Genomic DNA, 25641 nt, shown 5'->3' with positions numbered 1-25641 from the left:
ACGGTTCTCACTGTCCCACTGTCCCCACTGTCCCCACTGTCCCCACTGTCCCCACTGTCCCGGAGTTCCCCCCGTGCCGGTGACGATGCTCACACGTGTGAAATGCGCGCTCCCCCTTCCTCCCGAATTTTAGGAGCAGCTCTGTTTGCCTGACAGCCCCGAGGGTGCCAGCGCAGCCGAGCTCGGGGGAGGCGATCCCGCAGGAGCCGGGGGAGCGGAGCGGAGCCCGGCCCGGCCCAGCCCGGGTCTCTGCCGAGCCCGGAGCTCCTCCAATCGCGGTCCCCGGCGGAGATTCGCCCCTCGCCCTGCCCACGCTGCCTCCGCCGCCGGCAGCGCCCAAACCCCTCCCTCGCTCATTGAGAGCAGATAAGGCTCCGGCACGCAGCCTCTGCTCCTGCCCCGGCCCTTCAAAAGCCGGGAGCGCCGGGATCCTCGGCACGGGCGGCAGGAGCGGCCGGGGAGCGGCGGAGGTCGGAGCGGAGCGGAGCGGAGCGGGGGTACCCGGGCGCGGGGCATCCTCGGGGCCACGCCGATGCTCGCCGCGGGCGGGCAGCCGGGGGCAGGCAGGGCGGCCCCGAGGGCGATCCCGGCTCCCTGGTGATGGCATGGACCGGCCGCTGCCCCCGCAGCCTCGCCCAGCCCCGCTCCTGCCCCCGCAGCCCCGGCGCGACGCGGATGCGGAGCCGCTCGTAGCAAGTAAGTTGCCATTCCTTTGTTATTCCAGGGCTCTGCCCGTCTCCCCGGAATGCAAAGGAGCGGGAGCCCGGCAGGACAAACGCGGAGCCGCTGGCTCCTGTGCCCGAACCTGCCCGGTGTCAGCTGTGGACAGGCTCCTGCCCCATCCCTGCCGCACGGAACTCTTTGGGAAGGCAGGGATGGGTGCTGATCTTGGGCTAAAGCACTGACAGGTCTTACGGTGTGATTCAGGAAAAGTCTTTAAAAAACAGGACCTGCTCAGATACAGGATTAGTGGAGATCACTGGAATGCAAAGGGCACCAGGAGACTGATCAGTGAGCAGCCCTGAACTGCGTGGAGTGACTCCATAACCCTTATCTGGAGTCCAAGATTAAATCCTTCCATAACCAGGATACTTGCCAGTGAGCTGCGAGCGCAGTTTCCAGATGAGGAAGTGGCACATTCAGCCCTGGGAGGGGACAGGGAATGCAGCGCGCTGGGAACTCCTCGGGGATTGTGGCTCTGGGAGGTAAAAGCATGACTGGTTTTTCTGTCGATGTCCTGTTGCATCACTCAGAAAGGTGCCTGGGGGTCTCTTCGTGCCAGCACATGGTGCTTGGGAGCACCAGGTTAACTTTTACAGCATCTCTCCCTTGGCTTTGGACAGGGAGTTTCAGAAACAGGCAGAAACTGGCCCTGTCCCAAAAAACTTTGTGCTTTTGGAGATTGTCACCAAGCAGCTCCTTCCTCCTGCACACTTTTACTTTAAAGTAGACATTAGATTGGTGGAAAAGGGGCTCGGGGGGAAACCAAACTGGCTTTTCTCTGTCCAGGCAACCCAAGAAGGTGGGGAGCGTGTGGGCCAGTGTTCTGGGGGGGTTGTTTCACTTCTGGAGTTCAGTTTTCTGGTTCACTATTCCTACCCAGTTGGAGATAAAGGGTCAGGATCCTTTCTGATTCCCATGGCAGAATATTTTCCATCGCTGGAAAGTTCCAGCCCAATCATTAAAAAAAAAAAAAAAAAAACAAAAAAAAAAACCAAGGCAAACGGCTTTGGAGTAATATTCCAAGGCAAATCTCCAGACTCCACTATTTAAGGCACCCACTTTCTGTTGGATTTGAGGTCAGAGAGGCACTTGGGGTGAGTGCTGGCCCTTGCCCAACAGCTTGGTATGAAGTCAGTTTGTCCCTCTGTGACTGCTGATCCTTTCTGCAGTGGGTTCAAGCACTGCTGAAGGCCTTGGGGCAAAAAGAGCCTGTGTTTGGTAAATCTACCTGTGAACTCTTTGGGTGCAAGGTGCTGCAGAAGTGAGAAGTGATTCAACAGTTTTATTGTATTTTTTTTAAAGCAGCTGCAGATTAGAGTGATTCTCTGTTGCTTGGATGGTGAATTCCTAAACAATGGAGAATGGAAACATTGCTGCTCCTGGGGCAGGATTTTCCCCTAGAACTGAAATTCTGCTTTCCCAACATTCAGTGTTTGCTGCTCAGAGTAAACAGCCAGGAGCAGGAGAAACAGGAGTGTCTGATCAGGACAAAGGTGTCCCTGTCTGTGCTCAGTTGTGCTGGCAGAAAGACAATGGTCACACTTTCAATGACACCATAAGGTGTCCCTAAAAATAGAGTTGGGGTGAGAGAGGCCAGGGCCAGAGCGACTGCAGAGTGCCTCAGGCACAGTCACTGCCTTGGAGGTGGAAGGATCAAATTGATTTATTTCCAGGCTTTATTTGTTGATGGTAGAGAAAATATCACGTGGCTGTTCCAAATCATGGAAAACACCTACGAGCTCAATGCTGTGGTTGCATCCTTTGCACAGGGACTGGTCCTGCTCAAGGTCTTTAATGCAATGAAATACAAGAAAATTACCCAGGAGCTTCCTGGATTGAATCCTCCATCCTTCCTGTGCAGTGGGACTGTGCTGTAGGAGGTATTCCCAATCTTTTGGGAACTCCATATTCTCCAGTCCTTGTGCTATAGCAAGTCGTAAAAGCCTGAATGATGCCTCAAAAAGCATTTTCTAGTCTTCATCTTCTTTTTCTGTAAAAAAAAAAAAAAAAACAAACAACCCACCCAGTCTCTGTCCTCATCACAGTTTTGTTTCTCCACTGTTTCCTTTATAGGTCTGGAGTCATTATATTTAATGCAGCTGTGAACTTGTCATGTGTGGGGGTTTTGTACTTCAATCCATAGTTGAGAGACAAATGTATTTGAAACCTGTAGCTGTTTGAGAGAACAGAACCTGCCTCTGTTGGCTCTGGAAATCATCTTGCTGTGTTATTCATCTGCTGGGTCAGGTGTGGAGGCTTTGCAGAGTGATGCTCAGACACACCCGAGGCAGACAGGGACTGCATTCCCTGCTGCTGCTGTGGGGGAAGGAGGAAAGAGTTCTGCAGTGATTCCAGGTGCTCATTTAGGATTTTGGAACTGTTAGATTTAATTCCTGCCCTCCCACAGACTCCCAATTGAGTGCAGAAGAACTGTCTTTGTGAGTGATTTCCCCATCCTGGAATGTGGTAAACAGAGCCCTTCTTTGGTCCAGGACCTTGGCAAATACATCAATAAAATGTTACAGCTCATGTGTTGAGTGCAGTGAAACACTTGGATACTCTGGGAATGGGAGAGGCACGTTCCTGCCTCACAAGTGACAATGGAAGGGCCCCAGGACATCAGAGGAGGATGGATTGGAGGCAGCTCACAGGTAAAAGGGAAGTGCAAATGTCCACAAACCCTTCCTTGGGGTCAGACTGGCTCCCTGGCCAGGGAGGTTTTTTTGGAAAGGCTGAGCACCTCCTGTCAGGGTATTCTGAGCCAGGAGTGCTCTGGGCACCCAGGAGCTGACCCAGCCCAGCTCTGTGACAAGCACAGAGCCACCCTGGCCCTGCAGGAGAGCCAGCAGCCCCACCTGTGTGACCTGCTGGCAGGCTGAGGTCTCCTCCAGCCCCAGAGGAACCTGCTGCCACACCTGAGTGTCAGGAAAGTGGTGCTGAGACTTGCCAAAACCCTCAGAGGAGATGAGAGGCACCTTCCCACCCCAGTGAGTGAGTGACTCTTGGAGAGGCAGTTACTGGGCAGGGAGCTTTGAGCCACGTTGCTTTGTGAAGTGCCACAGGTCTCCCTTCTTGGGCACTGTCTGAATCTTTTTCCCTGGATTTCAAGAGCACAACTCTTCTGCAGCCTCCCCTCCACCTGTGGATCCCCAAGCACTTCCCACAGAGGCAGCCACCAAAACCCCAATTTATATAAATTTATAAATTTATAAACCCCTATTTCTATAAAGCCAGAAGGATGGAATATCCCATGTTTCACCCCAATCCCCCTGCCTTTCCCCCCTTGCATGCACAGTGTGTGTGGAAAGGCAGTCTGGGGGAGTGGGCAGTTCAGTGCCACTCACACACAGGCAGTGAATAAAAGGATGGAGGAGAGATGCCATTCTCAGGGAAATCACAGCCCCACCTCAGCCAGAGCCTAGCTCAAGTCACTTTTCTCCAGGTTGTCAAAGGCCATCTTCTCCTAAGGCTTCTCCTTCCTCCTTCTTTCCATGAGCACTCAGTGCAGCAGCCAATGCCTTTATTCTCTTTGGGTGCTGCAGCTTTAATTTCCTTTATTCCTGCACCTTCTTCTCTATGTTGCTCCTATCTGACAATTAAGAATTTCATCCCCTTGCAGCACTGTAACCTCAAGCAGAATTATGTGGCCCAGAAGAACCTGGGCACAGTAACATGGTTTATGTGGTGTGGGCCAATGGGCAGCACAAGAACCAGGTCAGGATTTTTAGTAATCTCTGCTCAGTATTATTTGCTGCTTGTTGAGAAGTACAGGACCCATTGTTTGGGGAAAAAAAAAAAAAAAGACAGGGTTAAGTAAAAAAAATATTTTTCTGGGAAGGTGTGGGAGGTTTGCTAAAGAACAGTTGCTCAGTTATTCTAATGTGAGAAAACACTGGCAATCAGGTTTAAAAGAAACAAAAAGAAGTCTGCTTTTCTGCTTTTACACAAACTTGATGACAAATTCACATTTTTAAACTGCCTGCCAGTTTAGTCCTTCCAGCATCAAATCCCATCCCTATGGAAATTTGTGTACTTTCTGCAGCCAGATCAGGAATTGTTTAAATGGAAAAAGCCCCTGGTCAGCAGGGAAAGGAGTTTCTTCAAGTGTTTTATAGTTGTGCCTTCCTTGATGTCTCTGGCAAATTGCTGGGCCTGCCAGGAGCACATCAGCTCTGCCAGGAGGGGCTGGGAGCTGCTCTGCCAAGCTCTGCCTCCTGGAGATTCTCACCTAACCCAGCCTGACTCAAATCCCAGCCCCTCAATGCCACTGCCTGCCCCCAGTGTGTCATCTGGGCAGAGCTGAGCATCAGCAGGGCTGATAAAACCTCTCTGCAAGGCTGATAATGCTCTGACTCACAGCTCCTCCTGCAGTAGCCTGTCCTAAAGGAAGGCAGCTTTGCACAGAAGTGACATTTTTATTATTCTGGCCTTGTTTAACCAAAGATGGTAAATGCCAAAGAAACAGAGCAGTGCCTGTGACTGTAAGAGGCAGTTTCACCTCCTGGCTGTCTGTGCTGGAGGGAGCAGGGATTTACAGACTGGGGCTGAAGTCCCTGGGAGATGCATGGACATGTTTGCCATGGTGTGGCAGATGTTTGTGCACTACCCATGAGGAGTTAACCAGGTCCTTACACTGCTCCTTTCACAGCCTCTTGTCATTTGGGCTAAAATTCCCTAGGGCACTTAAAATCAGAAAGGAATGAAGGTGATTCCCTACAAGATTCTTGTGCCTGGGATCTCGCACCCATATCACAGATTTTACTGTTGAAGAATTAAGGCAGAAGGAAAAGCAGTGATTTGCTCAGAATTAGAAAACCCTGGAATCATTTGGAGCAGAAAGCTGGATAGTGTGCAGCCATCCAAAGCTGTACCAGAAGCATTCAGTTTAAAGACTCTGAAGCAAAAAATCATATGCTTAATTATTTCCAGTAACCACAGACTGAGGTTGTGCTCATACTACAGTGGGAGAGTTAAAGATGGAATATTGGTAGGAATTGTAAAGCCACTGAAGCTGACAGTGAACTTCTTGTCCAGCAGGAATTTTTCTGCTTTACTGGATCACTTGGAAGGTGTTCCTGAAGGTTTGCAGAGATATTTCAGCTGAGCTGTTGTGGAGATGTTGCTGGCCCTGTGAGTGTTTTAGTTATAAAGGTTCCTTTGTACATTTGTTAATGGGCAGCTCCTCAAACATGCTCCACCAGAGTGGTCTTGCCAGGGATTTAGGAATTTTGGTTGCTTTTCCTCTATTCTGTTCTTTGTAATAAGCTTCAAGAACCTTTTGATCTCCTTGGTGTGAATCTAGGACATGAAACCTTCTACTCTAGATTGAAATCTAGAACTGGATTGTTCTCTCACCCACGGTGCCAGTGATAGCTTCAAATTTACTTTTATAACAAAATTATCTTTAATACAAGTCTTTTCAAATTAAAAGCAACAGGCAACACGTGCCTGGTTTTATATTTAGATTGATGACCAGCTTTGTAGTCCAAATGGAGTAATTTTGGATTAATCAATCAATGCAAACATGCAATGAGAATATTATTTGTAAGAAGGTAGTGAGGAGGTTCTTCACTACTTGATTCCCAGTGGATGAGGGGTTTCTTTCCCTATTAAAGAGGGGGGAGCAGTGTGTGATTGTTCTGCCAGATGCTTTCAGGTATTGGGAAGTGAGAGTTAAGCTATGCCCTTGTAAATTTTCAGCATCTTGAACTGCCCAGTTCAGAGGGAGCCAGGCCAGTGGGTCTGGAGTTTGCACTGCAGGCAGCTGAGGATGTGTGAACACACCCGAGCCAGCCCTCGGGAGGGACAGGAGCAGAGGAGGGGTGACTCTTGTGTCAAAATCCCCTGGAGGAGGGGAACACACAGCACTGGGATTGTCCACCCCATGTCCGGGGCGGGTGGCAAACCCCATCCCCCGATTGCCCATCCCAGTCTCACAAATGACCACTGCCTGCTCCTCGCCGTGGCTGCAGGGCTCAGCAGGGCTCAGCAGTGCCCTGGGGCTCCTGGCAGTGCTCAGCAGTGCCCTGGGGCTCCTGGCAGTGCTCAGCAGGGTCCTGGGGCTCCTGGCAGTGCCCAGCAGTGCCCAGCAGAGCCCAGCAGTGCCTGTGGCTCCTGGCAGTGCCCAGCAGTGCCCTGAGGCTCAGCAGTGCCCTGTGGCTCCTGCCAGTGCTCAGCAGTGCCCAGCAATGCCCTGTGGCTCCTGGCAGTGCCCACCAGTGCTCAGCAATGCCCTGAGGCTCAGCAGTGCCCAGCAGTTCCCCGGGGCTGCTGGCAGGGTTTAGCAGTGCCCTGTGGCTCCTGGCAGTGCTCAGCAGTGCTCAGCAGTGCCCAGCAGTGCCCTGTGGCTCCTGGCAGTGCCCAGCAGTGCTCAGCAGTGCCCAGCAGTGCCCTGTGGCTCCTGGCAGTGCTCAGCAGTGCCCAGCAGTGCCCTGTGGCTCCTGGCAGTGCTCAGCAGTGCTCAGCAGTGCCCAGCAATGCCCTGTGGCTCCTGGCAGTGCCCAGCAGTGCCCAGCAGTGCCCAGCAGTGCCCGTGGCTCCTGGCAGTGCCCAGCAATGCCCTGTGGCTCCTGGCAGTGCCCAGCAGTGCCCAGCAGTGCCCTGTGGCTCCTGGCAGTGCCCAGCAGTGCCCAGCAGTGCTCAGCAGTGCCCTGTGGCTCCTGGCAGTGCCCAGCAGTGCCCGTGGCTCCTGGCAGTGCCCAGCAGTGCCCAGCAGTGCCCTGTGGCTCCTGGCAGTGCCCAGCAGTGCCCGTGGCTCCTGGCAGTGCCCAGCAGTGCCCAGCAATGCCCTGTGGCTGCTGGCAGTGCCCAGCAGTGCCCAGCAGTGCCCAGCAATGCCCTGTGGCTGCTGGCAGTGCCCAGCAGTGCCCAGCAGTGCCCTGTGGCTCCTGGCAGTGCTCAGCAGTGCCCAGCAATGCCCAGCAATGCCCTGTGGCTCCTGGCAGTGCCCAGCAGTGCCCAGCAGTGCCCAGCAGTGCCCGTGGCTCCTGGCAGTGCTCAGCAGTGCCCAGCAGTGCCCAGCAGTGCCCAGCAGGGTTCAGCAGTGCCCTGTGGCTCCTGGCAGTGCCCAGCAGTGCTCAGCAGTGCCCAGCAGTGCCCAGCAGGGTTCAGCAGTGCCCTGTGGCTCCTGGCAGTGCCCAGCAGTGCTCAGCAGTGCCCAGCAGTGCCCAGCAGTGCCCTGTGGCTCCTGGCAGTGCTCAGCAGTGCCCAGCAGTGCCCTGTGGCTCCTGGCAGTGCCCAGCAGTGCCCTGTGGCTGCTGGCAGTGCCCAGCAGTGCTCAGCAGTGCCCAGCAGTGCCCGTGGCTCCTGGCAGTGCCCAGCAGTGCCCAGCAGTGCCCTGTGGCTCCTGGCAGTGCCCAGCAATGCCCGTGGCTCCTGGCAGCACGCTGGCTGTGCTGGGCACAGCTGGCAGTGCTCCCTGCAGAGCAGGGCTGGTTCCAGCAGCAGGCTCCGGCCGCCTGCTTGGAGCAGAGATTGATGGTGACTTAGACAAGGGCCACGATGAATTCTCTGCCATTAACCAGACTTGGCTGCAGCCGAATGGAAGTGAAAATTTGTTGCTTCGTTTATTCATCCTGCCTCTGCTTCCTTCCCGCCCACCCTTTGTGCTTTTTAATACCAAAAAGATGAAGCCACTTTGCTCAGTCTTAAAAATTGTCTTTCCCAAGAAACTCTTAATTGTATCTCTACACCTTTCCTCATTCACAGGCGCATAAGAAGATTAAAGATAGAGGGAGCAGTAATAGATTTAGTTAGGTTTTAATAGGATTTGCAGAGGACAATGCAGGGAATGAACGCCATAGAAAATATTGCTGCTCTATCTTTGATATCCCTAAGGCTCCTTAGGTAGTCTTTGACAGAGATTTTGTCTGTGCTCTGCATCCAGAGTCAAGACTCTCATTTTTTAAGGGGGTATCTAATCATCTCAGTAAACAGGATGTTACATTATAACTGGCAGAAAGCATTGCCGCCTTCATCTCGTGTTATTTATTTGTGTCCTGGTAAGCAGAACTCTGAATGTCGACTGTGGGCTTTTTAATGGCTCTCTGATGCATTCCTACAAGTGCCCAGTGATTTTGTCTCATGTCAGGTGGAGCAAAGGAGTGAGGTCTGATAGATCTCATTAACAGCAGGCCTGGATTCATCACACCCTCACAGGGGATTCAAGATGCTCAATTAAATGTTTATTCCACGTTTAAAGCCCAGGCTCACGAATGAACTTCCAGAAGGTGATTCAGCACTCCTGAAACCTGAACTATCCCTGGAGATGCCTTTCTCTGCTGACTGCAAGGGAAACCTTCATGCATAATTTAGACTCATGTGAGATTTAGGTAGGCAGTGGTGCTCAGCATTTACTCTTAATTTCTAAGTTTTCTCTTGATATGCACCCAAAACCCGAGGCATGAGAAAGCTCCAGTCGCTCCTGAAAAGATATTGATGTATCTTTACTTTGTTCTGAGTTGTGATCTCAAGCAAATTTGGTGCATAAAAAAAAATAAATCTAAGAACAAAAAGAAAAGCCCAGAATGTTCCAAGGTTTAACTGTTCCACGCTCCCACAGTGTGCCCATCACCCTGCTGGTGGCTGATGTTTAATTCCAGGTCACTGCAGGGCTGGGTTTAACTGTTGTGGGAGAAGTGGGGACCCTCCAGAAACAACATCCAGTGAAAGAAAATGGCTTTTGTCTCTTTGCCTTCTGCCTGACACTGTCTCTCCGTGTCGTGCAGCCCAGCCATGGCTGGAGATTCCCGGATCCTCATGAGCCAGGACATGGACATCGGGGCGGCGTCGCGGGAGCCCAAGAAGATCCCGAAGCAGGCGCGGGACGACGCGCCCATCGCCACGGACAGGACCCGCCTGCTCTCTGCCGAGGGCAAGAAGCCGCGGCAGCGCTACATGGAGAAGAGCGGCAAGTGCAACGTGCACCACGGCAACGTGCAGGAGACCTACCGGTACCTCAGCGACCTCTTCACCACCCTGGTGGACCTCAAGTGGCGCTTCAACCTGCTGGTCTTCACCATGGTCTACACCGTCACCTGGCTGTTCTTCGGGTTCATCTGGTGGCTCATCGCCTACGTCCGGGGAGACCTGGAGCACCTGGAGGACGAGAACTGGATCCCCTGCGTGGAAAACCTCAGCGGGTTCGTGTCGGCGTTCCTGTTCTCCATCGAGACCGAGACCACCATCGGCTACGGCCACCGGGTCATCACGGAGAAGTGTCCCGAGGGCATCGTGCTGCTCCTGGTCCAGGCCATCCTGGGCTCCATCGTCAACGCCTTCATGGTGGGGTGCATGTTCGTCAAGATCAGCCAGCCAAAGAAGAGGGCGGAGACCCTCATGTTCTCCAACAACGCCGTCATCTCCCTGAGGGACGAGAAGCTCTGCCTCATGTTCCGCGTCGGGGACCTCCGCAACTCCCACATCGTCGAGGCTTCCATTCGAGCCAAACTGATCAAGTCCAAACAGACCAAAGAAGGAGAGTTTATCCCCCTGAACCAAACGGACATCAACGTGGGATTTGACACCGGAGACGACAGGTTGTTCTTGGTGTCCCCTCTCATCATCTCACATGAGATCAATGAGAAAAGCCCCTTCTGGGAGATGTCCCGCACGCAGCTGGAGAAGGAGGAGTTTGAGATTGTGGTCATCCTGGAAGGAATGGTGGAGGCCACAGGTAAGGATCTGTAAGCAGTCAGTCGCTGTTTTGAGGAGGAAAGGGGCACAATGCACTGTGGGCAGGTTGGCATTAGGATTTCACTGTCCGTGTCTGGGACTGGGAACACGGTGAAGTTTATCCTTGGGTAGTGCCTGACTCAGGTGGGGTGTCTGAGATAACCAGGAGTGAAAAGTGGGGCCTTTAGCTCATGCTGTAGGGTTTCACCCTCTTTTTTGTTGTGTTTCACCCTCTTTTTTAAGCCTGGGATTGAGGTGAAGGGGTTAGTCTTGGAGCTGCCCATAATCACTAAGAACTGATCCAGAGGAGAAAAAAAGCAATGGATTAAAGGAATTCTTGAAGTCTCTGGTGGTCCTGTTTCCTGTGATCAAAATTCATGGTGCAAATCTTTTCCCATTTCTCCTCTGTAGTAAAGACTGGCTGGAACTGTGCTATTTTAGGTGCTGCTGTGGTGCTGGTTTTGGTGGGGCTGTGAAGTGCCCAAGTTTCACTGTATCCCATAAAGCAGCACGTGCTGAGGCTGAATGGCTTGCACGTGGTGCAGGACACACGTTCCCAGAAGGAGCCCAAAGAGGAAAAACACAGAAACTGCTTTTGTGACCCTGCAGCTGCTTACTGCTCAGACAAAGCTGGGGAATGGGAGATTAGGAGATATCCCCAGCCCATTCCCACTTTCCTCCTAGGGGAGCATTTGTGGCAGGCGATAAAAGAAATCTGTGTCCGTGTGTAGTGAGCTCAGCTTGCCATGGATGGGAAAGGCAGCTGAGGGAGGGATGGGCACAGGGCTCTGCTGGGCAGGCAGCTGCACCTGGCAGTGGCTGCATGGGTCATTTCCCCTTGCATGAATCCCTTTGTTCCAGGTTTGGGGAGGAGCTGGCAGCTCTTCCTGCTGCACTCGCAGCACAGCCGTGTCCAAGCCCTGAGATGCTCAGGGCCCTTGCAGGCAGAGTTTTCCAGCCTGGGTGGGCAGAATGCCTTGACAGAATCAGGGTCTGCAGGGGAAAGGGCTACAGGTAGCTCTGAGGAGAGAATTCTTGTTAAAGAAGGACAAACAAAGTCAGAGATGCCAAGAAAAATAAAAAGGTTTTATAAGCAGTTTTCCCCTCTGGTGTTTCAGGATTTTAGTTATGAGCCCAGGGTTTTCCTGTGGGTGGTGGTTGGATTTTGTTTTCCATCTCGATGAGGTTCTCTCTGAGTCATTAGCAGGGATTTTCAGCTTGTTACAAGTACTCAGTGGTGTCAGAACCTTGTCTCACAGATCCTGCCCCTTGCTGACTGTTAATGTTATCCCCTCCTGGAGATTTACTCATTACTCTCCCAACAGCCAGAGGAGGAAAAACCTCCCAAATTCCTGCATCCCAAACCTTTGCTTCCAAAGGCAGCTGTGTGAAGAGGTAGTTCAGTGTCCCAGTGTCCCTTCAGGTGATCAGCAGTAGCTGACTTTCCCAAAGAGAGCTGATGGATAAATTACATTCCATTGGGGCTGGAATATGTGCTGTGGAAGTGGAATTCACCTGGCACTTCCAGGGAAATGTTCCTCCCCAGCAGAACACTGTAGAGACAGAGGAAGGGGTGGGTGGAAAAGGCAAGGATTTATAACAGTGACTTATTCTGCAGCCTAAACATTTATTAGAGGCTGGAGCCTCCTAATCTGGGCATGGAATGCGATTCCTTCTTGGTCCAAAGCCTCTTTCCTCGTCACACAGTGACACTGTAAATGCTTTGAACCCCTGCTGCTCTGCCTTCCTCGCAGCCTCTGCTGGGATGTGTGAGAGGAAGTCATTATCAATAACAACCTCGGAATTAAAAGCATGGCAGAGGAAAAATGCTGCCTTCCAAATGGGCTCCTCTCCCAGAGGGATTGCTCAGGGCTGTAAGGATATTAAGGAGCACGCATCTGTGGAAATGGATTATCCTGGGCTCAGAAGGCAGGCTGGGGAGTCCCACACTGGAGCTGGAGGAGGCACTGTGCTCTGAACTCGGAGCTGAGTGCACTTTGGATGGTCCCAGGATCTGATCTGGAGGCTGGGGTGGTTCTGAGGGACCTGTGGCAGCAGGGGAGTGAGTGTCAGCACAGCACAGGGGATCAGACCCAGCCAGCACGGCTTTAGGAGGGGTAGGGCATGCTTGATCAGCCTGATCTCCTTTAATGACCAAGTGACCCACCTGGTGGATGCAGGAAAGGCTGTGGGTGCTGTGAACCTGGATTCAGCAAGGCCAAGGACACTGCCACAGCATCCCCTGGAAAAGCTGCAGCCCGTGGCTTGGACAGGAACACTCTGTGCTGGGATAAGAACTGCCTGGATGGCCCAGAGAGGGCTGGGGATGGTGCTGCATGCAGCTGGGGACAGTCACCTGTCACAGGGGGCTGTGCTGGGGACAGTCACCTGTCACAGGGGTCAGTGCTGGGGACAGTCACCTGTCACAGGGGGCTGTGCTGGGGTCAGTCACCTGTCACAGGGGGCTGTGCTGGGGTCAGACACCAGCCACAGGAGGCTGTGCCATGGGTCAGTCACCACTGGTGTCCCCAGGGCTCTGTGCTGTGGATCAGTTACCAGTGGTGTCCCCAGGGCTCTGTGCTGTGGATCAGTCACCACTGGTGTCCCCAGGGCTCTGTGCTATGGGTCAGGCACCACTGGTGTCCCCAGGGCTCTGTGCTGTGGATCAGTCACCACTGGTGTTCCCAGGGCTCTGTGCTATGGGTCAGGCACCACTGGTGTCCCCAGGGCTCTGTGTTGGGCTCAGGCACCACTGGTGTCCCAGGGCTCTGTGTTGGGGTCAGGCACCAGTGGTGTCCCCAGGGGTCTGTGCTGGGATCAGTCCCCAGTTCTGTTCCCAGGGGTCTGTGCTGGGATCAGTCACCAGTTCTGTTCCCAGGGGTCTGTGCTGGGACCTGTTCTTTCAATATTTTTATTGATGACTTGGATGAGGGCATTGAGTCTTTCATTGCTAAATCTGCAGGTGGCACTCAGCTGGGAGCATGTGTAGGTCCATTGGAAGGGAGGAGGGCTCTGCAGGGAGACCTGGAATGGTTGGATGGATGGGCAGAGTCCAGTGGGGTGAAGTTTAACAAGTGCAGAGTCCTGCATTTGGCCACAATGACCCCTGCAGTGTTACAGGCTGGGGACAGAGTGGCTGGACAGTGCCCAGGCAGGAAGGGATGGGCAGCAGCTGGACAGGAGCCAGTGTGTGCCCTGGTGGCCAAGAGGCCAGTGGCCCCTGGCCTGGATCAGGAGTGGTGTGGCCAGCAGGAGCAGGGCATTCTTCCCCTGGATTCAGCACTGCTGAGGCCACACCTTGAGTGCTGTGTCCAGTCCTGGCCCCTCAGTTCAGGAAGGACATTGAGGCACTTGAGCACGTCCAGAGCAGGGAAGGAGGCTGGTGAGGGGCTTGGAACACAAACCCTGTGAGGAACAGCTGAGGGAGCTGGGGGTGTTTATCCTGGAGAAAAGGGGTGACCTGATCACTCTCACACTCCCTGAAGGGTGGCTGTGCTCAGGTGGGGTTGGTCTCTCTCTCCAGGCAGCACTGACAGAATGAGAGGACACAGCCTTAAGTACACTAAGGGAAATATAGGTTGGATATTAGGAAAAAGTTTTTTATGGAAAGTGTGATAAAGTACTGGCATGGTTTGCCAGGGAGGTGGTGGAATCACCATCCCTGGAAGTGTTTAATAAAAGCCTGGATGGCACTCAGTGCCATGGTGTAGCTGAGGTTAGGGCTGGCTCGGACTCAATGATCCTGAAGGTCTCTTCCAACCTGTGACTCTGTGATTCTGTGATTTTTTGTCACAAGAAGAGTGGCTTGCAGAGAGAGTGTTTGTTCTTTCCTGTTTCATCCTCACATTTGGGAATATTGATAAAGCAGTTTGGGGTTATTAATCCCTCCTTCACACCTTAAAATCTGCTCCAAACAAATTCTTCTGGTCCTTCCCAGCCCATTGCACTGCTCAAGCCCCATCTGCTCTCAGGAGTGGTGTGATATTTCCTCCCAGCAGGACTTCTGTTAAATCCTGACGCTGTCACAGCTTGGTTGGGTTCAGGGCAGTGTAAAATACAACAGAGCATTTGTTCCCTTAGCAACCCCTATGGAAAATGAGGAATCCACCCCCCAGAGTTCAGAGGTACCACTGGTCAGAATATACAGCTCTGTTTTCCATAAGGTGTTTGGAAAGCAGGTCAGCATGTGACTGACAACATATCAGTGACTACAGAAATTTAAGCACAACTAAAAGTGGGGGTATTTTCCACTATAATTTGGTAGAGTGATTTTATAGCTGCTTTCAGTAGGTTTAGCCAGGTGTACACGCATTACAAATGTAATGTATTGTCTCCTCTCAAACAAGCAGCTCTATTTACTGACATTTAAGTTTAATTCTGACCCAGTGCAAGGCAAAGATGGTAAATAGCTTCAAATGAAAAGTGTAGAGCAAATTCTGAGGAGTTCACACCCTTCAAGTCATTGAGTTTATACAAAGTGAAAGAGTTTGGCTTGAAACAAAGATTTTGTTCAAGCTGCCTTGTCTTTTCAAAGGCCTGAGTAACAGAACACTGAAGAACAGCAGCGGGAGTCTCCGGGACTCTGTATCGGGGTAGAGGGTGGGGGACAAAACTCAAGAGCTCTGTTGAAGTTAAAAGTTACAGTTGTAGTTTATTATAAGAGAGCCTGCTAGGGGCTGCCCAGCACAGCCACAGAGCAGGATAAAGAGATAAAAGGGGGGAGAGAGAGAGAGAAAATGAAAGAAAGAGAGAGAGTAAAAAAAGCGAGTGAGGAGAAGAGAGGAAGAGGAGTAAGAGAGGAAGAGCAAGAGAGAGCAAAGGCAGGAGGGAGAGAGAAGAGAGTAAGTAAGGAGAAGAGAAGAGGAGTAAGAGAGGAAGAAGAGCAAGAGAGTAAAAGAGACCGATTTCCCATTTGCAATACAATAAATCTTCTTCCGTGATGAATATTTTAATTTCCATTAACCAATCTAATACAAAATACAAATTCTATAGTATTTACATGCAGCCTATAGAAATCCTTACATTAGCATAGTGTGTTACATTTTAAACCCTAAGATCTAATCTTTGGACCCTGGCGAGTCTTTTTGTGCCCTTTGGAGTTGCTCTCTGGCCGAGGGCATTGTTCAATCAAGAGGGGATTGCCTTCAGGGGCCATCCCATTGTTTCATGGTAATTCAATAATTGAGGCTTTCCTGTTTTACCTTCCCCAACAAACAGCAGCTCACCAGCCAGCCTAAAATGCAGTGGGTTTATTTGGCAGAAAAAGATGATAATAAACCTGGTGTGAGTGCAGTGAGAGCTCTGGGGCACCCAGGGAGGCACCATGGCACCCAGCCAGGTGTGGGTTTCCCATCAATATTTGGGATGGGTGGGGCACTGTGGCTCCACCAGCAGATGGGAAAGGCCAAAGGGAGAGGGAGTTTCTGGGCAGATCTGCTGTGGTCACTGTGAGTACAAAATCAATACTGCTGACAAGCGTTGTGACTCCCAGGGCTGCTCCATGGGCACTGGGGGCACAGCATCACTCCCAGAGCTCCTGATGGATTGGGCACAGGGATTGCTTCAGGGCATTCATTACCTTTGCTTGATCAGAAAGGGACTCTTGTCAAGATCAGCTGCCCCAAATCTGACCTGCAATAAAAGGAAACAAAGCAAAGGTGGAAAATCAGTAATACATTTTTGTAATACAGTAATACATTTTTGCTTTCCCCCCCCTCTGCTTCCCAAAATCTCAGGGCTGCCCTGGTGACAGGACAGCTCCTGGTCCTGCTGGCCAAGCTCCTGCCCTTCCCCTGTTGATCCCAAACTGAACAGAGAGTTCAAAAGCTGCTGGGGCAGGGAGGAGCAGGGGAGGTCCAGCCCCTTTCCCTCGTGGTGAAGGATTTGGCTGATCCACTTGGGGAACATTGGCAAGTCCAATTTTTTTAAATCCTGTTTTTCTCTGTAAGCCATCACTCCATATGCTGACACACTCTGCATATCCTGCAAGACTTCCTGGCAGATAATTTGAAGGGACTCTCTTCTCTTCCAGCTTTACCCTTCCTCTGCTGTTTGCTGAGAGTTTTCTAAGTCCTGCTTTTTCTGCTGCCCTCGTTTCTGGGCACAGCATCCAGCACTGCTGCTCCCTGGGCAGGGAGGCAGCAGAGCTTGTTACTCCACTCCTGCTCCTCCCTGGCTTTCATTGCCTCTTTTCCCAGCACAATTAAATAAGGCACAAGAGACACTCCAGATGCCTGATTAGTCCAGTCACTAAATGAAGTTTTAATGAACTCTTATGTAAGTACAGGTATATATTTTTCTGTCTTAGAGTCAGTGTGATAAAAAGGGATTTAATGATTAGAGGTAATTAACCCATCCTGTCCCAGTGGGAGTCTGGGCAAACAGCAGAGTTTTCACACCTCAATTTATCCACCTTTGCAGAGGACAGAGTACATTTCCTGGCTGTAAATGTAGGGCCAAATGGAGTAGTCACAACAAAAGATATGCTGAAATTAATCATGATTTTCATGGGAGCACAAAGGAAGTGTGAAATTACTGAATGGACTTTCTGGGCATTCATCATCTCGTTTGGATTGTCTTGTGCTGTTTTGCATTTTGCATATAAATAAGTTTTCTGCAAGGAGGACCTTGCAGAAGTGTTACAGAAACTCCCTGAAAAGTTCTAGGGAAGAGATGTCTCAGGTCATGGTGTCCATGAGCTGGACTGTGCTCTGGAGCCAGGGCTGGCAGTGGTGTCTGAGGTGCCTCTGCAGTCACTGGAAATCTGAAGAAGTTACTGGTGTGAGCTTGGCTGGGGCTGGGCCTGGTAGAGACATGGCAATTGAATCCAAGGTCTTTACATCTTAAAGTCCTTTTAGTATATTTTTTTTTCCCAGTACTGAGGAGCTTTTGCATGCCTGGAGAGCATTCAGATAAATTAAAATCCTATTACTCTCCTCTGGCATAAATATCAAAGTGAATCAAGCCCAGCCATGTCCTCTAAAGGAGACAAGCACAAATAATTGGAGGACCATGCTCCTGCCTTCTAATATTCCTTTTTAAGTTGGAAGGATATTGACTTTTTGGAGATTGCAGTGTTCTTTGGTCTAATTAACACAGAGGGACTAATAACTTTTATAACTTACCATATGCTAATGCAAATTGAAAGACGTGTTGCTTAAATACAGCAATAGAACTTAAATTTTTTATACCTTTTCCTTGCCACCTGTAAGCTTCCATCACTGCCACTGCAGCTCTAAGGCCATCAGTTCCTGGGCAGTGGGTGTTGCACAGCTTCAGAGCATCCAGAAGAAGGGGAAAAGTCACCCTGCACACAAAGGAATGGGCAAACAAGGGCAGAGGAGGGAGATGACTGCCAGCAGTGTCCGTGCCAGAGGGGGCTGAGCAGATCTGGCCCAGCCCAGGCAGCCACATGACATTTCCCAGCAGATAATCACTGAGCTCCCTGGCATTTCAATGAGCACAGTTAATTTTAGCCTGATGAAAAATGTTGTCTTGACAGCCCCAGGGGCTGGGATATCTCTGCCCACTGAGGAGGCTCAGGCCATGGAGCAGCACTGGAGGATTCACCTCTGCTCTGCTCAGGATGGGATCCCATGGAAGCCTGGGGAGGTTCTGGGTTGGCAGAGCTCCCTCTGTGCTCTCCTCACCCTGCAGTGAGCTCACCTGGCTGGGATGGGATCTGCCAACACTCAGCATCCTCCAGCAGCTGGAGAGAGCCTTTGGGAACAGCAGGAGTGCAGCTGCAGGCTGGGGCAGTGAGGTGTGGCTGCTCTGGGCACCAGGAGCACTGTCCCCTTTGCCAGGCCCTGCAGCCCTGGGCAGCCCCAGCCCTCCTGCTCCTGTCTCAGCAGGCTCAGGCATTCCCAGCTCCTGGACAACTGATCCTGAGCCTCACTGCAGAGTCCTGGCACTTGTTTCACACTCTGGGGTTCCTCTGCTCCCAGATGTGGTGCGACACCTGCTTGAATACACATCACACTCTGTTCTGCATTGTCACCTGCTGGGAGGTAGAGGGGAGCTGTCTGGGGAGGATCCCTGGCTGCCTCACAGCTCAGTGATTATCTGTGCCTCCAGCCCACTGACAAAAAATCACTTCTTAGGATTCTGCTATAACGAAATTCTCATCAAAACTCTGAAATGTCTATTGCACAACTTGAAACCAGGACACAGTGCCCTGGTCTCCAGCATTGATAAATCCTGGAAGTGGTTCCAGCTTTATTGAAAACTCGATACATCTGCTTCAAAACTTGCTAGAAGTTAATCTCTGGTTTCTATTAAAGTTGAGTTTTGCTTGCAGCATGAAGCTGAGCTGCTGCATTAGGAGATGAGAAAGCTGCAACTAATAGTTGACAAGTGAAGATTTCTCACATCATTCCCTGTTTTCCACAACAGACAGATTGCACACATTTGTATTAAACATACTTTCCATTTTTAAACCAGATTGTTTAGGAGAAAATGAAACTTCTAATGGTCTTGCAACCCAGAAAATATGAGAGAGTTGAAAAATACATGTCTGTGACTTCCAGTACATCTACTTGGACTGGAAGAAGGAAAATGAGGATTCAGGGCCATGGAGATGATGGGATGGAGCAGCTCTCCTTTGAGGAAAGGCTGAGACAACTGGGATTGTTCAGAAGAGAAGGCTCCAGGGAAACCTCAGAGCCTCTTCCAGGTCCTAAAGGGGCTCCAGGAGAGCTGGAGAGGGGCTGGGGACAAGGGATGGAGGGACAGGACACAGGGAATGGCTCCCACTGCCAGAGGGATGGATGGATATTGGGCAGGAATTGTTCCCTGGCAGGGTGGGCAGGGCTGGCACAGGGTGACAGAGCAGCTGTGGCTGCCCCTGGATCCCTGCAGTGCCCAAGGCCAGGCTGGATGGGGCTTGGAGCAGCCTGGGGCAGTGGGAGGTGTCAATGTCTCTTCCAAGCCAAACCATTCTGGGATTCTGTATTCTTCTGGCATGAAATCTATTTAAATGAAACCCCCAAATACCACTTCTCTATACCTGCACTGCTTAAACCCAAAATGTGTAGTCTTTATATATTCTTTAAGGAAAGGATTAACAGCTTTTATTAGGGCCATACATGCTGTGGTTAATTCTGCAAGAAATTCAGAGTTTGGAATCTCTCTTGAGTTCTTGTGCTCCCTGAAGTGTCAGTGCTTCAGGGCTGCATGAGGGATGTGGAAGAGTAATGTCACAGCTGGTGTGGTACCCAGATCTGGGTCTGTTTGCAGCCAGGAGTTGCACTTGGTGATCCTTGTGGCTTCCTTCCAACCCAGTATATCCTGAATTTTGGTTTTACTTGATGGATGGGAGCATATGGCAAACGGATCCCTATGCCCAAGACATCCCGCAGACTCAGACAAACCAGAATTCTGCAACTGAACAGGTGATTTTCTCAGGGATACACAGAGGTCTGGGTCTGGGGACTGCTGAGCCCCACTACAAGGTGGCACTGGGATGTTCTGAGCACGGAGGGTGCACGTTGTGTTCCAGTGGAGAGTAGCTGCATCCATGTGCTCTTAATAAAAACAAGGTTTATTGTTTCCACTCCTCTTCTGTCATCTTTTCTCAGTCACAGAGGCAATAATTAGCTAGGGACATCACAGATGCATTAATTAACCAGGCTGGAGAGCACAGGGCAGCCTGCAAAGCAGGCACTTAATGGAATTTGAAGCAGAGACAATGGTGTTGTTTACTGGGTGATGTGGGAGTTGCCAAGCAGTGTGTCCCCACGCAATTAAACACCACTGCACATGTGCTAGAAAGGAATATTTGAATGGGATTATGGAGCAATTACAAGTTGTCTTATTGTGCTGGCTCAGTGTCCCCCTGGGGTTACAGAAAGCAGCTCCTGCAGGAAGCTGGCAGCAGCAGTGTTTGCTTGCTGAAAGCTTTCCATTGTTCCTGCCCTAATTGAATACTTGGGGCAGGACTGGGACGGTGTCCCAGGAGCTCAGGTTCACTCAGGTGCTCCCAAGGAGAGCAGCTATTTCAGGCCCAGATTATAAGGCAGGAGTTCCCTTAGAGAGCCCCAGGCCCCCACATTCCACAAGGACACCCCATCTTTGCCTCCATGGCAGCACTTGGAAAACCAGGGTAAGAATCAGTCACAGGACTGATCCTGGAACCTGCAGAGCCTCCTCTCCTGTTCCCCTTGCTGGTCTGGAGGAGGCACTTTTTGGGATTCCTGGTGCCAAACCAGCCCTGTGCAAAGGGAGAAGCACTGGTTTGTTTTAGCCAGCTGTGGGTTTCCAGCCTCCTGGCATAAGGCAGCTCCAGGAAATGGGATTAGCCCTGCAGCCCTGACCCCCCAAACAGCAGGAATAAAAAAAGCCCTTGCCCAGGGAGGGCAGGGTAGCATCAGTGGGAAATCGGAATTCCTGGGGCTGCCAGGGGGTGTGGAGTTGACCCTCTCCACCCTGAGGCTGCACCTTGCAGAGCCACCAAAGCCAGGAGTCACCTCACCCTGTTCTTCAGCTCCAGAGAACAAGCTGAGAGCTTCCTGAAAAGATGCTGAACTTCCACAAGAACTCCTCCTTCAGGCAGCCACGCTTGGGGTGGTTTTTCATTCCCTGGCTGGTGTTCATGGCAGCCTCTGCACTTCCAGCTCCTTCCAGCCAGGAAGCAGGCACGCTGGAACACTGTGACTAAGGCTGTACTTGTTGTTCCTGCCCAGAAGCAAACACTCCTGCAGATCCTGAGAGGAAAGCTTGGGGTTTCAGTCTGCACTACAGAGCTGCAGATGTCTCAGCATTGCGTGTGTCACCCTCTCTTCCCCTTAAAATACTCCAGTCCTGGTAGATTTAAACCATGGAAAGCAGTAAGAGACTTTCAGCTTTGCAGAGCACTTGCCTGTGTGGGTGTCTTTTCACGGTCTGTAGCAATTATAAGAACAAAATATTCCTCTTTTCACAAAGGTGAGGGGTTTTTTTAAAGGAAAGGGGTTTTCTGATTGCTCTGAGATTTCTGATTGTTTAGAGAGTGAGAATATGTGATGTGCTCCTCCCTGAAGCATCTGACACTGAGATTTTTCCCCCTATGCATTACTTTAGATTTCTGTCCCTGTGCCCTGGGCTGCAGGAGTTCAACTTGAAAGTATTGGCCAGAAACTGGATCAAGTGTGTGTTTTGAATGTATTGCAGTCAGGCCAACCCCTCACCCTCCAGGAGAGAGCAGTGGGTGAGGTTAGCTTCTCCCTGGAAATTAATTCCAAAATGTAAACATAATTGGGACAAAGAGAAGATAAATGTTTGGAAGAGATGACAGCCTGGACACTGTGAGGTGACTCCACGAGGATTTGCTCACAGGAGTGCTTATCCCTGCTCTGCAAAGATTCTCTTCAAACTTTTTCCAGATATAAACTCTGATCCACGGGGCTGAGCAGCAGCTTGGCAAGTATCAGTTCGCTGTGCTTCATTCAATAGATTCATGCAATCCACAGTCCATCAGTACAAGGCTTTGAACCTCTGTTGGTTTCACTGCTCGGAGGGAAGGGCGGACTCGCCTCAGGGAGGCTCCATGAGGCTGGGGAGTGGGAGGGGCTCTCCCGCCTCTGGGAGCGTCCCTGTCAGCTGCTGCACCAATCAGAGAGCTGATTTGGTGATGGACAGCTCGGGAAACCAATGAAAAGTAATTTCGCTTTCACAAATCAGTGGAGCGGGTTGGCCGCTCTCTTTCGGCTTCCGGCCTCGGGAGGGGCGCTGGTCCCTGCTGGGGCTCGGCCCGCTCCGGGCTCGGCCTGGGGCCCGGCTCGGTGCCTCGGCTCTGCGGGGAGCCCGGCTCTGCGGGGAGCCCGGCTCGGTGCCCCGGCTCTGCGGGGAGCCCGGCTCGGTGCCTCGGCTCTGCGGGGAGCCCGGCTCTGCGGGGAGCCCGGCTCGGTGCCCCGGCTCTGCGGGGAGCCCGGCTCGGTGCCCCGGCTCTGCGGGGAGCCCGGCTCGGTACCCCGGCTCTGCGGGGAGCCCGGCTCGGTACCCCGGCCCCAGCTCTGCGGGGAGCCCGGCTCGGTGCCCCGGCTCTGCGGGGAGCCCGGCTCGGTGCCTCGGCTCTGCGGGGAGCCCGGCTCGGCACCCCGGCTCCGCACGGCTCCGGCCCTGCCGGCTCGGCTCAGCTCCCCTCTCCACGTGGCGTGGCCGAGCAGGGAGATCGGGCAGCCACCAAAGGCTCTCCCTTCCTCCCTCCCCTCCTCTGAGAGAAGAGGCCTCCAGCTGCCCATGTTGTTTCTTCACGATCTGGATACAATTGTGACTTCTTACTGCCTGGATAAGATCCTCGATCTCCTGAGCTCCCCTGAATGAGAAGAAATAAAACATGGAGTCCACAGAAGTCAGCGGAATGAAGATAAAGTTCCTGGTGGGAAGAGATTGAAAAGATGCAACTGATGAGTGGCTGAAAACCTTTTTTGTGGGCTAAGGGGATTGTGACTTCACTAAAATTCCTTTAAACTGTGAAATATACTTGGGGAGGTTTGGATGCTTGACAAGAAGACTTTGCCTCGGGGAAATGGAGCTCTCTCTGTTCTGAGACTGGAATATGAACAGAGACATTTGATAATGAAGGAGATGAAGAGAATTTTGTTTTTCAGCAGCCTTCCTTTAAAAGTGGTACCCCAATTGTATAACATAACCCATTGCACAACTCTGGAAGGACTGTGAAAGAATGGGAGGAGAGTCATAATCTGCAATATTTTCCCGGGCAGATGCAGACTGTGAAGGTGAAGATACCTCCTAGGCCATAACTAAAAAGGGACTTTTCTCTCTCAAGTAAACTGAATTGATTATTTGGGTGTATAACTGACTGAAGTGTTCTCTGTATGTTTGTTGGTAAGAAATGTGGAATGAAGGGGAGGAGGGAACAATCTAGGGATCTTACTCTGGATTATTTTTGTGTTACTAATAAATTTCTTATCCTGCCTTTTTAAGTTTTGAGCCTTCCTTGTCTCTACCCCTGGGTCCTGTGTCTAAATGAAATTAAATATATTAAGGTTGGCAAACCCAAGTCACACCGTGAAACCCTCATAGGAAATTTGACAGGAAGCATGGTTGGGAACATCTCATTTTTGGACAGAGCATGCAGGTGTTTGCAGCTGTGTGCAGGAGTTGTGGCACTGCTGTACAGGAATTGTGACACTGCTGTGCAGGAATTGTGGCACTGCTGTACAGGAATTGTGGCACTGCTGCACAGGAATTGTGACACTGCTGTACAGGAATTGTGACACTGCTGTACAGGGAATTGTGACACTGCTGCACAGGGAATGGTGACACTGCTGCGCAGGAATTGTGGCACTGCTGCACAGGAATTGTGACACTGCTGTACAGGGGAATTGTGACACTGCTTTACAGGGAATTGTGACACTGCTGTACAGGAATTGTGACACTGCTGCACAGGAATTGTGGCACTGCTGCGCAGGAATTGTGGCACTGCTGTACAGGAATTGTGGCACTGCTGTACAGGAATTGTGGCACTGCTGCACAGGGAATTGTGGCACTGCTGTACAGGGAATTGTGACACTGCTGTACAGGAACTGTGACACTGCTGCACAGGAATTGTGACACTGCTGTACAGGAATTGTGTCACTGCTGTGGGCGGATTTTGGCAGAAATGCAGATGAATTTTCGCACTAGTGCAGAGGAATTGCACTAATGCAGGGTGATTCTGGCACTAATGCAGGGGAATTGTGGCACTAATGCAGGGGGGATTGTGGCACTAATGCAGGGGGATTGTGGCACCAATGCAGGGGGGATTGTGGCACTAATGCAGGGTGATTGTGGCACCAATGCAGGGGGGATTGTGGCACTAATGCAGGGGAATTGTGGCACTAATGCAGGGTGACTGTGGCACTAATGCAGGGGGGATTGTGGCACTAATGCAGGGTGACTGTGGCACTAATGCAGGGGGGATTGTGGCACTCATGCAGGGGGGATTGTGGCACTAATGCAGGGTGATTGTGGCACCAATGCAGGGGGGATTGTGGCACTAATGCAGGGTGACTGTGGCACTAATGCAGAGCAGGGGGCTGGGGCCAGCCCCACAGGAGCAGAGCAGTGGCTCCCTGTGCTCTGGGGTTCGTGGCTCGTGGCTGGGGCAGCCCTTGCAGGGCTGGGGGTTGTTCCAGCAGGATCCCCCGGGAGCTGTTGGTGTCAGCCACACAACACCTCAGCAGAGCAGGGGGAGGCAGAGAGAAGCTGCCCAGAGGTCCCAGCCTGCACAGCCCTAGGCAGGAGGTGCAGGAGGTAGAAGATGCAGAGGTGAATGCATCCCTTTCCCTTTGGGTGCTCAGCTTGTTCATGATAGAGGCTTTTGTGAGGCTTGTTAAGCCAAGACTGTTCTGTGTCCCAGAGCAATCAGCTATGGAAATGACACAGAAGTGCTTTTAAGTGCCAGGCATGGCTGGGTGAGCACTTGAGGAAGCTTTGCCTCTAACATCCCTCTCTTTCCACCCAGGGATGACTTGCCAGGCTCGCAGCTCCTACATGGACACCGAGGTGCTGTGGGGACACCGCTTCACCCCCGTGCTCACCCTGGAGAAGGATTTTTACGAGGTGGACTATAACAGCTTCCACAGCACCTACGAGACCCACACGCCCGTGTGCTGTGCCAGGGAGCTGGCCCAGTCCCGCCGGGAGGGGCAGCTGCTGGGCCACCTGCCCGGCCTGGGCCAGGACACAGGGACAGCCAGGGACGAGCAGGAGCAGGAGGAGCAGGAGGAGGAGGAAGGCAGGGATCCAGCAGGACAGAGCGGAGCCAACGGGACAGCGGGAGAGGGGAAGGAAGAGGTGCCTGTATAACCCTGGAGCTGCTGGAGCAGACCCCCACACGCCCTGCTGGGACCCCACACGCCCTGCTGGGACCCTGACTGGGAGCCAGGACCTGCCTGGGAGCCAGAGCTGGGATTCATCCCCAGCTCTGCTGCCTGCTGCTCATCCTGGGAGTCACTGCACTGCACTGTGCCTCAGTTTCCCTCCCTTTTCCTGAGGCTCTGAGCTTTGCCCTCCTCTGCAGAGCATCTCAATCTCCATGGACAAGGCCCACTCTTCTCATCACTGTCAAAGCCCAAATTCCCACTGGTTGTTTCATTGGATGTGCAGAACTCAGCCCCTCCTGAGAGGGTGTTTAACCAATCCAGGATGTCCCATCTCAGTATGAAGAATGTGATTTCATACCTTCACTTCATTTGTGAGTCCATGTATTGTAGACAATATTCCAGCTGAATTAAAAAAAGGAAAAAACCTCTCTGCTATGTA

The 25641-nt window shown here is 51.9% G+C and overlaps 1 protein-coding gene across 2 annotated transcripts; it reads left to right on the top strand.

Annotated features, from left to right (window-relative positions):
• The first annotated feature begins 285 nt into the window (after window positions 1-285).
• On the top strand, window positions 286-25641 carry KCNJ5 (potassium inwardly rectifying channel subfamily J member 5). Of its 2 annotated transcripts, XM_056509787.1 has the most exons (4): window positions 286-696; window positions 1088-1205; window positions 9450-10396; window positions 24842-25641. In XM_056509787.1, exons 1-4 carry the CDS (start codon window positions 606-608, stop codon window positions 25183-25185), a joined length of 1500 nt encoding a protein of 499 aa, XP_056365762.1. In that variant the 5' UTR covers window positions 286-605; the 3' UTR covers window positions 25186-25641. The 2 variants fall into 2 exon arrangements, with proteins under 2 accessions (XP_056365762.1, XP_056365763.1); XM_056509788.1 differs by lacking the exon at window positions 1088-1205 and having other exon boundaries at window positions 604-696.

This window comes from Oenanthe melanoleuca, chromosome 24 (assembly GCF_029582105.1).
Source record: "Oenanthe melanoleuca isolate GR-GAL-2019-014 chromosome 24, OMel1.0, whole genome shotgun sequence".
NCBI lineage: Eukaryota > Metazoa > Chordata > Aves > Passeriformes > Muscicapidae > Oenanthe > Oenanthe melanoleuca.
The sequence above is the reverse complement of the archived record's forward strand: the minus strand, read 5'-3'. Positions and strand labels throughout refer to the sequence as shown.

Bases quoted from the DNA above. Each gene is read 5' to 3' on its own strand.
- KCNJ5 (XM_056509787.1), top strand. From the start codon at position 606: ATGGACCGGCCGCTGCCCCCGCAGCCTCGCCCAGCCCCGCTCCTGCCC. The intron at 1,206-9,449 runs GTAAAAGCATGA...CGTGTCGTGCAG, and splicing joins GGGGATTGTGGCTCTGGGAG to CCCAGCCATGGCTGGAGATT. The intron at 10,397-24,841 runs GTAAGGATCTGT...CTTTCCACCCAG, and splicing joins AGGAATGGTGGAGGCCACAG to GGATGACTTGCCAGGCTCGC.